The sequence below is a fragment of the Equus quagga genome, chromosome 10 (assembly GCF_021613505.1).
Source record: "Equus quagga isolate Etosha38 chromosome 10, UCLA_HA_Equagga_1.0, whole genome shotgun sequence".
Classification (NCBI taxonomy): domain Eukaryota; kingdom Metazoa; phylum Chordata; class Mammalia; order Perissodactyla; family Equidae; genus Equus; species Equus quagga.
Window position 1 is genome coordinate 3,522,335 of NC_060276.1, and position 14,940 is coordinate 3,537,274.

At 50.4% G+C, this 14,940-nt stretch overlaps 2 protein-coding genes across 2 annotated transcripts in view; both read right to left on the bottom strand.

The window, feature by feature from the left end:
• The window catches only part of CNGA2 (cyclic nucleotide gated channel subunit alpha 2), a 49,254-nt gene that overhangs the window by 20,170 nt on the left and 14,144 nt on the right, over positions 1-14,940 (bottom strand). The window lies entirely within an intron of this gene.
• On the bottom strand, positions 529-7,760 carry FATE1 (fetal and adult testis expressed 1). Its single transcript, XM_046673652.1, has 5 exons — positions 7,655-7,760; positions 6,502-6,629; positions 2,154-2,260; positions 1,661-1,739; positions 529-881 (listed from the first exon to the last, which is right to left on the bottom strand). The coding sequence occupies exons 1-5, from the start codon at positions 7,758-7,760 to the stop codon at positions 750-752; spliced, it is 552 nt and encodes a 183-aa protein (XP_046529608.1). The 3' UTR covers positions 529-749.

Below are 14,940 nucleotides of genomic sequence, written 5' to 3' on the forward strand. Positions count from 1 at the left end.
GGGAGAGCATTTCAAAGCCCCCTGTGTGGCCTTCCATCCAGCCTCCCAAGCTGAGTTGAGGTCTTGTCCCCAGCCAGCCTGCAGGAGGCAGTCTGAGCCCTAGACTTGGACTCAGAAGAACCCATCCTAGACCAAGGCCTGTCCCCGTCTTGCTGGACAAAGCCAGGGCCATGTCCCCCCTCTCTGGGACTCAATTTCCTCCTGGGCAAATGGAAAGTTTTCTGGTCCCTTTCAGGACATTTCCTCTGGTTGAGTCCTTGCAATGCCTGACCTGGAGAAGCTGCTGCAGAACCGCTTCCCCTGCCTGGGCCTGGGTCTGAGAGGGAGGGGGCCCAGGGGCTCCCGATGCAGAGGCATCAGTCGAGTCCCAGCAACAGGGCGTTAGTCCCAGCAGAGGGGCTGTCGCCACCTGAGTCCTGAATGCAATAAACTCAGCCACCAGGGTTTGCAGCCATCGCTGAACTTTTATTGAGCATGTTCTCTGTGCAGAGCCCTGTGCACAATGTGGAAGAAAACAAGGAAGACACAGCCAAGCCCCCGCCACAGAGGATGGAACAGACCTTCAGAACACCGCACTTCCTTCACCTCCCAGCAGCTAGGACCTCCTCCAGGCAGGGGTCTAACCAGAGCTGGCAAATGGCCTTGACACTGCTAGGAGCTGCTGGGAGATGGAAGGAGGATGGGCAAGGGCAGCTCAGGGAGAGAAGGGAAGAAGGGGTAGGAGGAGAGGGCTCGGCGGCACAGCAGCATCAGTGGCGCATACACAGCCACAGGTTGGCAATGCAGGCCAACACTATCATGGTGAAGAACAGAGCTTCCCTGTGGCGCCAGGTGGCACCCTGGTCCTCCAGGGCACACAGACGCTCAGTGATCACACGCAGCTGCAGAGAGACCAAGAGAGCAGGCTGATGAGCAAGGCTCTTCTGGGAAGGCCCAGAGCACACCAGTGGGAAACGATATGAAGTTAGAACAGGGAGAGCTTTTGCTGCCCTTTGAGGGGCAAAAGTGCCTCTGGGGTAGAAGCAGGCAGAGCAGCTGAGACCAGGGCCTTGGGGTGGGCTCGCAGGACCGAGGGCCAGGCTGCCTGTGTTCGCAGGCCCAGCCGCCCTGCCCCTCCTTGGGGTTCATCCAGTTGTCTGGAAGAAGCCAGCCCATCCCAGCTGGGCCAGGGGGAGCTGGGGAAGGGCATTCCAATCCCGGGGCAGGCTGGCACGAGGGTGGCAGCACCAGAGTGAGGGACCCAGGATGGGGTGACACTCAGGGGCTGGAGAGGGCCACCAGGGCAGATGCCCTTCCATGCCTGCGCCCATGCCCGTGCCTGCCGCGGTCTCTGCCTGAAAAGACCTGGGCTTGGCCTTAACCAAACCTCTCTCTCAGACCTCTTAATGGCTCTCTCCCCGCATAGTCATATTCCCTCTTTCTCCTCCCTTTCTCTCCCTTGTTGCCTTCCCACATCTCAGGGAGAGAGGCAGGTTTGAGACTCACCATCAAGATGGGACACTGGAGCCATAAGGACTGGGAGGAAGGAGAGGGGAGGGTAAGACAACCCTGGAAGGGCTGCGAACCTCAGCGGGCCTCATCGTGGTGGAGACTCACCCGCCCCAAGACACTGATTCTGCCTCCACCCTCCAAGTGAGGCCCTGGCATAGCAGACGCTCACCTGTCTTCGCATGATTTCCATCTCCAGTCCATTTAGCTCTTCCAGGCCAATCTCTGTGATCATATCCGCCTCTGGGTTGCTGGGCAATAATAAAAGACAGAGGGTCGGAGCTGTTGGTGGTCCCAGGCCGGGCCTGGCAGGGAGCACAAGAAGGCCATGAGAGCAAGGGGGTAAGGTCAGGGGCTTCTCTGGGCAGTGACTCTCTCAGCCTTGAATCCTTCCCTTCTCTGCTAAGCAGGTCCTGAGGCCTGAGGGCTGGGAGCCAGCCCAACCCAGTCCAGCCTCAAAGTCCACTCAGGGGCCCTGAATGGGCAAGGGGCCAGGAGGATCTGGGGCTGTGTTGAGGAGGCAACAGGGCACCAACACTTCAAGCGTGGTCAGCTGATCACAACTCCTTCCTGGCCAGTCGGCTTGCCAGCTCCTCTGGCCCACCCTGGTTCCTTCCCAAAGAGCTCCAGCTTTCTTCCAGCAGGCTCCCTGAGGTCTTTCTTACCGCTCATAATGGGACCTCATGCCTTGGAAGCCACGAGGATACTCCTGAGGATGGGCATCACTGTGGCCTGGTTCTCTCAACATTCTGGGCATTGGCAGTTGGTGCCCCTAAGGAAAGGAACGGTCAGTCAAAATAGCCTGCTCAGCCCCAGCTGAGCAGCTGCCCCACACTCTACCCAGCACCAACGGTGCACCCTCTCAGGAGTCATGTGGTGCCTGATCCTCCGGAATCAGGGGCTGGCAGCTTCAGACCACAACAAGAGCCTGGGAACCCCAAAAGTTGGCCGCTTGCCACCACCCCCCCCCCACACCATGCTCCTCGGTAGCCTTAGGCCATCCAGGCTGTGGCCAAAGAGCAGTGACAGGGGTCCCTGGCTTCTGCCAGCACTGTCACATGGAGACATCGGCTCAGTCTGAGCAACCACTGGAGAAGAATGGAAAACCTCAATTCTACAGCCAAGGAAATTGAGGCCTGGTGAGGTGGCTATACTTCCCAAGGACACATGGTAAGTGCCAGAGCTCAGGACAGAACCCTGGCTACTAGAAAACCATAGCCTCCTTCTCTGGGTGAGCCCAGCCATCCCTGCGGCTTTTCTTTTTACCCATCTGCCAATGACTCCCTGGAGTGGATGTCTCTGGCCTGGAACTCTGGAGCCAGGGGCATCTTGTGCCTTGCAGATCCAGTGTGGGCTAGATTAGCAGAATGTGCCAGACCCACCTGGGTTCAAATCTCAGCTCTAGATTTCCAGTGCAGATGAAATATTTTACAAGCTGCTTGTTTAACACACACTTACCAAGTATCTGGTAAGTAAGCCCTTACCAGTATCAAATCATTAAATTTTCTTCATGATCCTTCAAAACAGGTATTACTATCACTCCATTTTGAAAGATGTGAAAACTGAGACACAGAGAGGTCAAGTAACTTGCCCAAGTCCCACAACTTGTAAGTAGCAGAACAATAATGTGAACCCAGGACATTGTGCTCTTAACCATTACACTATCATGCCTCTGTTATTTGACACTGCTTCCCCTCAAGACTCCATTAAGACGACAGTGAAGACAATAAAGTGGCGTAAACCCACAAGAAAGAAAATAACAGGAGAGGCAACAGAGAATGAAAGAGCTCAGCAAGATTGTGGAATTCAGAAAGTGCCGCTAACGAAGCCCAGAGAAGCAGGCCTCACATGGTGGCAAAGCAGACGGGGAGCAGCCGAGGAGGGAGCCCCTCACGCAGCAGCACCCAGAGAGGACTCAGACCTGGAGGCTGCAGGGACACTGGGGGTTCTCAAGGACCAGGGTGGAACACAGGAGCATCAACTGAAGGTCTGTACAGGGAACAGTCAGCCATCCCTCTCACCCCACCTGGCTGGCAGCCAGGCGCTTACCCCAAGCCCAGACCTGGACTAAATGAATGGGAAAGTGGGGGTGCTAGTGCCGCAAAGTAGAACCTTCTTCATTGAGGCATTTAAGGATGCCCCTACATAACAGCCAGTTCCTCCTCCGCCCACCCTCCTAGGGTGCCATCTGACAGGCCTCACCACAACTCAGAGTTCTGGGTTGGCTCTTCTATTTGCCTCATTCTTTTTGTCGTTGTTGTTGTTAAAGATTGGCACCTGCGCTAACATCTGTTGCCAATCTTTTCTTCTTCTTCTCCCCAAAGCCCCCTGGTACATAGTTGTATATTCCAGTTGTGAGTACCTCTGGTTGTGGCATGTGGGACACCACCTCAGCATAGCTAGATGAGTGGTGCCTTGTCCACACCCAGGATCTGAACTGGTGAAACCCTGGGCCGCCAAAGAGGAGCGCGTGAACTTAACCACTTGGCCACGGGGCCCGGGGCCAGCACCTGTTTGCCTCATTCTTAAAAAGAAATAGACAACCAAGGCTCATTTGTCACCTGAGAAAGATCTGCAGCCCTCCTCTGTTCTTAAGATCATTGAAGTGCAAGGTAGAACAATTTCTGTATAAAGGATTTTCATAGGAACTTTGCCACCATGCTCCATTCGTTGTGATAACGCAAAATTGACCTTCCTCCAGAGTGCACACAGATACAGGTGTGACTTTTTTGTGTGTGAACAGTGCTTCACAATCATACTCTTATTTTCCTCTTCTTCTTCTTCTTCTTAAGACACCTCAAAAATAGCATTAAAAGGACAGTGGGTGTCAAGATGACCCCAAGACTACAAAAGGAAATCCGATCAAGAGTTTCTCCTGGGGCAATTTGCACGGCATCCCCCGAGTTCTGTAGATTGAGATCAGAAGGACAAAACGTTTCTTGAGAGATTTGAAGGCAAAATAAGGATGAGTGGCTGGTAGCTGGGATTTGTTTGTTTGTTTCTGATAACATTGTTTTTAGCACATCAATATGATAAGAATTAATTTAACACCATCTGCAAGTGGATGATAACACTGTGATTGCGCACCATAAGACAGGCCTAACTGTTCAAAACAGCTGTCTTATTACTTTCTTGTTTTTAATTTTAGAGACCCTCTATTTAGAATTATATACATTGTAAAACATAAGACTGTTATATAAGTTTGATGGAGATCAGGAAAATCTAAAACTGCAGCAAATCCCAGCTGCCCTCAGTCAATTATTTCAAAAAGTGTTTTCATGTACTTTTTAAGGCACACTACTCCTTTTTACCCAAATCAGCAGAACAATATTATTATTTTTTTTGTTCTTTCATGTTGTGGTTCTCTCAGAGGCAATAACAGTTCCATTAACTCTTTTACTCAAAAATAAATAATGAGTAAACAAATAGAATTCACAATTTTCTTAATTCTACGTGTCTAAATTTAATTTCTAAATGTAATACAACGACTCTATTTTCTAAAAGTGTACTCCCCTGGTCTTAACAGGTAACTTTAATCCAGAGATTATACCAGCGCTACTGTCCTCCCCCTCAGTCTCAGGGGCACGGGTGGCTTGCTGGAGCTTGACTTGCTAAAGCAACTTGATTTGGCTCAGCCTTTGGACACAGGAAGCCAATTCAATATTTCTGGCTTATTTTAACTCCCAGGATGTCTTGACCTAGGAGCTCTTTTTCTCTTTGTTCGTTGGGGCTGGAATCATTTCGGCATTTACGGTAACCCATTTCCTAGGACATCAGCTCTCTCTCCTCCCCAACCATGTTGCCTTTCTCCAGCAACGTCTGCAACAGTGTAATAACCGTTTTTCTGAAACTTGCCCTCACTCAATGAACGCAGCTAACAGAATCAGCTACAGAACTACCGAACTCAAGTGATTCCCTAGAACAGTCAGGTCTCCCTCCTCTCGAAAATGGCTGCCTTTTCCCAGTATTCTTTGCAACATTATGGCCACCATTTTTTCTAGAGCATTTCTTCACGCATGGTGAATGAAGCTTAAAGTGTTGGCTACAGAACAATGCGACTCAGGCGATTTCCTGGAACATCAAGTCTCCCTCCCTCCCCAGCCTGGTTGCCTTTTCCCAGTAACCTTTGCAACAGTACGCCAACCATTTTTCTAAAGCTTGCCCTCACCCACAGTGAAAGTAGCTTAAAGGATTGCCTACAGAACATGAGACTCACATGATTTCCTCCAACAGTCAGGTCTCTCTCCTCTCCAACCTGTTTGCCTTTTGCTGGTAACTTTCGCAACAGTATAGCAACCGTGTTTCTAAAACTTTCCCTCACCCCCAGTGAATGGAGTTTAAAGGGTTGCCTACAGAATGACAGGACTCAGGCGAATCCCTACAACAGTCAGGTCTCCCTCCTCTCCAAAATGGCTGCCTTTTCCCAGTATCATTTGCAACAGTATAGCTGCCATTTTTTTCTAGAACATTATCTAACTCACGTTGAATGTAGCTTAAAGGATTGGCTATAAAATGGCTAGATTCGATTGATTGGATTTCCTAACAGCCTGGGAGCACAGGAACCTCACTTGCCTTGCCCTTGTGCCAGCCCTGAGACACATGTATTTTTATATATATTTATATATATTTCTATGTAGAAATATCTGTTTACATATAGAAATATATATAAAATATAGACATATAGAGAAATATATATGCATTTTTTTAAATAAAGAAAAATGTCATTTTACACACACTGGACTTTTGCAGAGTAAAGTATGTATGTACTCCCCAAGTAATATGTCCTTCAGGCGTTCTGGACTCCCAAGGTTGAATCCCCAGCCTACCAAAGGATGGCCCTGACTTCTCAGTGGACCTCCCTGCCCTCATTTGCCTACCTGGTACACAGAAGCTTCTCCCTCCCCACAAGTCAACATCTTGCCCTGCTCGACCTATCATCATCAGGGTGGAGCTCCTACAGCCATAGTCCCAACCCCAACCCAGCCACCACATGCCAAGGACCCCATACAGTACCACTTTCTTGGGCCGGGTGGCAGTCATATTCCAAATCGATTGGCTTGCAGCAGAGCCAGCAGTCTTTAGATCCAACTTCTGTTGCCGCTGAGAGGTACCCAGGGACCGGGAGCCACGCCCCATCATTTCTAGGGAGAAGAACAGAGGCCCCAGGAACACCCATAGAGGCAAGACCAAGGCTTCCCTGGCACAGGACACACCAGAAAGGATAGGGTCCCCAAACTTCTTAGGAATCACTCAACACCCACTCACTGCTGTCCATTGGTCAACTCCAGGCCTCAGTTTGTTCACCTATTAAGAAGTTTAGCAAGTGTTTACTGAGGACCGAGCTCTGGGCTAGGTTACTGAAGAAAGAGCAATGACTGAGAGACAGCATTGCAGCAATCAAGGAGCTGATTGTGCATGTATAAGAGGAGTGAGGGGGAAAAATAGAAACTAATTCATCAGTGTAGATTCAGACCAAGAGATACATGCTTCCGAAATGATGAAAACAGGGCAACATGACAGAAGGAAGGGGCTACGTCCAGAAAAGTCAGAAACAACATTGAGGCAGAGAGATGAAAGACAAAAACAGCCCAGCCATGGAAAAGCTAGGGAAAGAGCATCCAAGGCAGAAGGAACAGCAAGCACAAAGGTTTCAAGAAAGAACCAGTGTTGGGGTGTCACAAGGACAAGCATAACCAGTATGGAGTGGGACACCATGCCACAGCATGAAATATGTTGAGTGACCTTGACTGGATCCTGTAGATCATGGTGAGGAGTTTAGATTTTTCCCTAAACAGCAGAAGAAGGCATTGGAGAGTTAGGAGAGAGAATTAATCCCATTGATCTTATAAATTAAGCCCTCTGAATGTTTTGCAATAGACATAGTGGCAGCTTAGATGAGGGGGAGACCAAGGGACTGCACATGTTGATCCCTCAGAGGTGCAAAATGCTCACATTGTCAATCCCTATCCCCCTAGCTCCCCTGTCACTCAAGCCACAAATACATGCACATGCATACCAAGGCACAGACACGCACACTTACCCACACATACATGCAAATACATACATACATATACACAAGTGTCTGCCCAGCCACACACGCATCATCTCCGACACACATGCACAAGTGTAGACACCCACGGGAAGGGACACTTCAGGAGAACCTCACCTGCTATGACCACATGCTCTTGGCTTTGCCCATGGCTTCCAGGAATCAGCTCTTCAGCTATGGACATTTCCATCTCCTCCTTGATGCTAGAGGGGCCTCCTGCCATTGCAAACGGTTGTTCACTTGTAAGCTATGGCCAAGGATGCGCAGGGAGAAGGGCACAGAGAAGGCACTTGGGTACTGGGAAAATCAGCTCTTTGAGGGGTAGGAGCTCAAGGAAGATATATCTGGACGTGGGGGTGGAGCCAGACTTCCTTTTTGGGCTCAGGGCTTGGACCCAGCACCTTCTGTTCCTGCTGTATCTTGTTGGCTGGGTTTGAGGCCTTCCCCCCTGCTACTCTGTAAGCAACTTAGGAGAAGAGATAAGGCTCAGAAATTTTGCCTGTGAGAACTTCCCTAGCTCTCAGGGCACCTGATTTGACCCCATCGCGGGGCACGTGGGGTCCATCCTCCATCATTTCTAGAGAGACACAGGGACTGGCACAGGACCCCAGAGTCAGTCAGTGGCCAAAGCAGGGTTAGATCTGAAGCCTGTCATGGCTTCTTCAAGCCCAGCTCTAGCTAGTAATCCCAGCCACAGCACCCTTCAGAAGGCCTCTTCTGCAGAACACACCCTGCCTCCCCAAGCCAGGAGCTCTCAGGAAGGGGAGATGGGCTTCTGATGCCTTGGGTGAGCCTGGGCAGGAACCGTGAGAACCAAAGGAGAGAAGGGCAGGAAAGAAAGGACCTGCGTGCAGCCACTGGAGCCCCCAGCATCCCCAGGCCCTGTACCCCCTGGTCTAAGTCCAAATTCTTCCTCAGCTGCCCTACTGATTAGGCCGCTGTGAGGGTCAGGTTTACGTGTTCACTTTGCAAGCCTATAGTCCCCAGTAATTCCATCAAATTCTAGTCTAGGTATTGCTGCGAAGGTATTTTGTAGCTGTGGTTAACAACTAAAATCCGTTGACTTTAAGTAAGGGACATTATTAACCCTTGACAACATGGGTGTGACTCATCCAATCAGTTGGAAAGCCTCCAGAGCAAAGACTGGGGTTTCCCAGGGAAGAAGAAATTCTGATCAAGACTGCAGCATCAACTCCTGCCTAAGATTCCAGCCTGCTGGCCTGCACTGCAAATTTTGGCCTTGCTAACCCCACAATGGCATTAGCCAATTCCTTAAAATAAATCTCCACATACATACACACATGCATACGCATATACATACATACATCCTATTGGTTCGATTTCTCTGGAGAACACTGACTGATACAACCACCAAAGGTGACCCCTCAGCTCTTGAGAATAGCCCGAGAGCCGCTGGGGGAAGAGGAGGATACTTATAAAAGGAACCAAGCAGAGCTCGGACCAGGTGAGGGGAGGAGGAAGACGGGGGGAGTGAAAGAGGAAGAGAGGAAGGAAAGAGTGATGGAGAGGAAAGAGAGGGGCAGGGACTTGCTTAGAGAGGGCAGCGTGGTCTAGGCCACCTGTCCCCCAACCTGGCCCCATCTGTCCAGCACTAGGACCAAGCTCTCCAGAGCAGAGCTGACACAGGCCCCGCCTGCATTCCTGAGGGCCCCAAAGAAGCCCTTCCCAGCTCCAGTGGAGCAGCTGCAATGAAATCCGAGCCTTCTGGAGGGCCACCTTAGCAGAAGAGAAGTGAGAAGTGTGCTCTGTGGGACTCAGGAGCCTGGGAAGCAGGAGCCATGGGTTTCTGCCAGGCCAAGGTTGCCAGATCGAGCAAATAAAAACACAGTTTGCCAATTGAATATGAATTTCAAATAAACAAGAAATAGTATTTTAGTGTAAGTATGTTCTGTGCAACATTTGGGACATACTTACACTAAAACATTATTCATGGTTTATCTGACATTCACATTTAACTGGGTATCCTATATTTTGTCTGGCAACCCTGTACCCTGCCCATCCTTGCCATGATCTCAAGATTTGACCTTGAGCAAGACTTTCCTTTCTTTGGCCCTCAGTCTCTCAACTAGACAATAGAGCTAACAATCCCCTCCCTAAAAAGAGGCTGAATTGTGAGAGCACTCAAGGCAGCAGAGCTGGTGGGACCTTCCATTACTGACCTCAGATCAGATTCCCCACTGACTGCCAACTGGCCTTGACCAGTTGGGGCTTCCTGGGGGCTGGGACACTGGGCCCAGGTGCAGGCAGAGGCACTGCCCTCTGGTGGCAAAGGAAACCACCACCTAAAGCCAAGCAAAGAGCGAGAAAGACTTCTTTCCCAATCCCTGGGCCCCCAATGCCACCCAGAAACCCAGGCATTTCACCACCTTAACATGCCTGCTTCTCTCGGATTGGACACCAAGGATGGCTGGGCGGTGGGAGACAGAATTTGCTGTGTGACTTTGAACTTTTCCTTCCAACATTATAATTTCCTTCTGAAATTGCCTCAAACTCTCACCCCAAACTCCCCAAAAGGGGCCCACTGTCTGGCGTAACAACATCGGGGGCCCAGAGGGCTGGAGAATCCCGGGCACAGAGAGATCTGACAAGCTTTACAGGGGCCCAGGCCAAGTGTAAGTGGTGGGCTGCAGAGACCTAGACCCCAGGTGGAAGGCTCCCGGAGAAGAGGACCGAGAACCTGAAGTGCTTTCTACCAGGGAGCTTAGACAGATGCTTCTGGGAAGGGGAAGCAGGGGGCCAGAGAACATCTGGCTTAGATGTGTTTGTCTATGTTTGCAGTGTTTTACACAAATGAGATCATACATTTGAGGTACACGCTGTTCTGCAACTTACTTTTTTAAGTAAACAGTGTGCCTTGGGGATCTCCTATGTCAGAACAAATCCACCTCATGTCTTTTAATCAGCACGGTGTTTTGCTGCACAGCTGCACCCTTGTTTATCAACCTGCTCATGGACGTTTTGTGTCTAGAGCTTTTCACTTTTATAAACAGTGTAGCAATAAGCATTCCTGGACACACCTCTTTGCACACATGTGTAAATGTTTTTGTAGAACAGGTGCCTAAAAGTTGAATTGTGGGGTTCTAGGGTATGTGTGTTGATGATTTTGACCAATATTGATTGATATTGTCAATGTCTGCTGCAAAGAGGCTGCGCCAAGTGGGGCCTTACCAAAGGGAAGAAAGTGCTGGTTTCTTCACAGCCTTATCAATGGGAGATATTATGAAACTTTCTAAAAGGCATCATTATGCTGGGTGAAAAATGATATCTCTCTCATTGTTGCTTTAATTTATATTGCTTTAACTATGAATAAATTTGAGAAAGTTTTCATAGGTTTATTGATCTTCTGTATTTCTTTCCTGTGAACTGTCTGCTGGAGGGCGTGGATCTTTATTAAAAGAAGAGCTGTTTTATCAACAGAAAGAGACGGGAAGAAAGCCCTCCCTCCTTCAAGCTAAGCATCTCCAAAGAAAACATATCATCTTTTTCCCTAAAGGTGATTGTGAGCACTGTGCCTCCACTGGGGACCAAACAAACCTAGCTAATTGCATCCAAGTTTGTGCTGAAATCTAGAGGGCATCCAGCCTCCCACAGAGCAGGTGTCCAACTTTGGCTGTTGCCTGCCTGTCTGACTGTCTGCCCTTGGCTTGTGTCTGTCTGTCTCTCTGCCTGCCCAACCACCTGCCTCCAGACACCTTCGAACCACTGGCCTCTTCCAGCTGTTCAGCCAGCCATGGACTCTACTCAAATTCCTGACCAGCTTGGGGGCTGACAGCCCTGTCTGCGACCTGCTCCCACCTCCCTTGTAAGCAGCAGTGGGAGGTGACAGGACCCAGTCCCAGGGTCAGTACACCTGGGAGTGACTCCTAGCTCTGACACTGGGGCATCTTAGGCAAGTTGCTTCCCCTGCTCTGAGCCTCAGTTTCTCATCTTCGCATGGAAGATTGAGCTAAAACCCAGTTTCAAACTGGGTTTCATTGTTTCAGGGAGGTGCAATGGGGCTACCTGGGCTTCAGGGCGGACTCCAGCTTCTCTTCACCCACAGCAGTTCTGCCTTTCTCACTTTCTTATATTGGGGTTCTATGGAAGAGGCCATTCAAAGCCAGTGGTGCGGTGGTCTGCTGCCTCCCAGCTCTGCTCACAGCCCAGTCTCAGGCAGCTACTGTCCCAAGCCCAAGTGAGCAAGCCTGATTTTGGCTGCAAACCCAGATCTTCTGGGCATCAGGGAGCTTCCTCTCCACCTGCTAATGAAACTTATGAACCTGTAAACAATTCTCCTTCCTGCTCCTGGAAGCAGCTGGTACTGAGGTCATCCCTGGAGCCCCAGGGCCCTCCTCAACTAGAGGGGAAGGGGAAGGCAGCCCAGCAGAGACTTGCAGCTGTCCCTCCATTCCTTAAAGAAACAGGAAGGACAGAGACACAAACTGTAGGGACGATAGATGGCCAGGGGAGGAAGGACTACCTTGTGAGCAGAGAGAGGAAAATAAGGGACAGGGCCAGCCTTTTGGACCCACCCCCCATGGGGATAGGGCCACCAGCAAGAAGTTACAGGAAGCACCTGGATTTCCAAATGTGAGCTCCTCTCATTCAGTATGACTGTCTTGAATCAAGACTGAATCGGTGCCAGGTGCTGGGGATGGGGACAAGGCCCCTGTCCTCACAAGGCTCATGCTCTAGAGGACAGATAGAAACAGTATACAGGCAGGAAGTCCATGGGTCTATGGGGACAGTAGAAGGGGGTTGTTTTTGTGGTGATCCTGCCCTTAATCCTGCCACACTCTGCCGCCCTGGGAATATGGTGGGTGCTCTATAGAGCTTTGTCAGCCTAAGAGGGAGTTATGCCCAGTGCCTGCAGCCTCTAACTCCACCCCTCTTGGACAGTTCGCTACCTCCTGAGGTGGCTCAGATTGGTAGAAAAGTCTTCCCTGCATTCGGTGGAAATGCTGGTCATGCTGCCTGAACTCTGGTCCTGTCTGAGGGAAGCAGCTCCGGCAGATGTGGGCTATAGATGCTGACACGGAGCCACAACCTTGGCTGACAAGCCTGAAGTCAGGCCCGTGGCTGCTGAGATGCTATGCTGTGCCTCTTGGTCCCTTCAGATCAGCCCCTAAAGGTTCTCCCTGCAGGGAGGAGGGCTGCTTGAACAACTCAAGCGGAGCTGCAAGAAGTTTAGAGAAATTGTTGCCGGCTGATTGCCCCTACCCCCAGGGGTAACTCAGGACTGCTCTGCAGGTGAAGCAAAGAGCAGCACCAAAGAGTGAAGAGGGAGCAGCTCGCCTCCTGCCTCCTAGTGTAGCCAGCTGCTGTCCCTGCTGCTCCTTCTTCCTTCTCCTTGTCTCTCTACTGGCCCAAGATTCCCTCCCTCAATAGCTGGCAGCAGATTTGGAAACCCAGAGGGGTTTAGTCACCTATCTGTCAGTCAACTTGGCCCCATGTACAGGGAACCCTTGGAGCAGGTGGGGAAGGACCACGTTCCTGATCCCCAGGGAAGAGTTTGGACCTGGTGACCTCACAGAGCCCTCAGCCTCACCTGCAGGGTGACTCCTTAGATAGAAATGCAACTGCTTTCAATTGTTTCCATGTCCGATGACTGAAACGTGATGTGTACGAAAAATTCAGGAGAATAGGGGCCAGAGGAAAATGGCCAACAATAATGAAGAGATGGAGAAAGTGGTGCAAAGTCTCAGATGCTGATCAGCTCAAAAGCACAAGCAGCAGCTGCCCCTCCGAGCTGGAGAAAGACATGGAGGAGAGGTGGAACCCAAGGTGAGAAACACAGGGCTGAGAAACTGTATGTCTTTTCAGACAAGCCCTCCCATCTATGAAGCAGATACTTTTCCCAATAGCCCCCATTTTCCAGATGGCTAAACTGGGGCCCAGAGAGGGCAGGGATTGGACCCAGTTCACTTAGCGATTCAGTGGCAGGGCTTAGATGCAAGCCAATGTTTTTAGACTGGCACTCCAGGGTCCTTGCTACAACAGAAGGAGGTCCCAGGGAGGAATTGGCTCAAGAGAGTTTCCGCAAACATCCTCTAGTCCTGATCCCACTCCAACCTGCACTTCACTCTTGGAAGAGAGAGTCAACAGGCAGATTATAACACAAACAATGGGCACCAGGGAGGATGGGGTGAATGAAAGAGCCCAGGCTCTGCAGTCCGACTGCGCCCCCACCAACCTTGGGGTTGGAGTCCTAGCTGCTCAGTTAGTAGTTGTGGGACCCTAGGCAATGTGCCTCAGTGATCCTGCCTAGAAAAGCTGGGTACAGGGTCATGTGTGGAATGTGAAGCACTCAGCTCTTAGCAGAGTCAGTGCTTGAAGCCCAGGCTGAGAGGGTTTTCATACCATCCGCAGGGCCTTCCAGCTTGCTTGTTACAAAAAATGAGCTGTCTGCACTGCTAGCGAGGCTGGGGGCCCCCTGTGCTTGGGCTACAGCTCCAGCTCTGTCAGTGACCTGTCTATGCATTCTCCTGGGCCTTCAGCTTCTCTCCCTTGCCAGGATGATTTTCTTCAGCATGGAAACATTGTTCCATCTTTCCTAGCACGGGAATATTGGTTCCATGAGGGCAGAGACCTTGTCAACTTCACTCACATCTGTCTTGTCTCCCCAGCACTTAGCACATGGCCTGATTCATGGGAGGAGCTCATTGTATAGCTGTTGAATTAAAATGATCTGAATGTTTAAAAAAAAAACCTGCCCTCCTTTGGTGTCTTGTCTCACTCATGCTACTGTCCTTTCTCAACTCCTTGAACGTGTCGCTGCCACCACGCACAGTTTCCAGTCTTTTACCTCCCAGACATTCCTCTCCTCATTCGAGTCTGGCTTCCTCGTTCACCACTCAACTGAAACCACCCCAGGCCAAGGTCGTCAACAACCTCCTGGCAGCTGATCCAATGAATCCACTTCACTTTTCATCTTCACTTCTTGGAAGCATTTCACATCAATATCCTTTCTCTCCTTCTAGAAACACTCTCCTCCCTTGGTTTCCAGGACTCTCCATGCCCATGATTTTCTCCTTGCCTCTCTGGCCTGTCTCCTGGCCTATTGGGTACACACCCAAGACATCACTTATCATCTTTACAGAAACTCTAGAAACTCTCATATCTCCTACTCCAGCCTAGTCCTTCCTCCTTAGTTCTCCTCAGACACACTCCACACCAGACACTCAGTATGCTCCCCCAACCTCCTCTTCCTCCACTGTGACCCTTCCGGTGAATGGTCTCACCATCTACCCCACTGTCTGAGCCCTCAAACCTAAGAGTCATCTGAGACTCCTCCTCACCCCCTGCCAACCCAGTCAGTCACTATGCATGTTTCTGTCCCATCTGTGATGGTTAATTTTATGTCAAATTGACAGGACCATGGAGTGTCCAGATAGTTAGTCAAA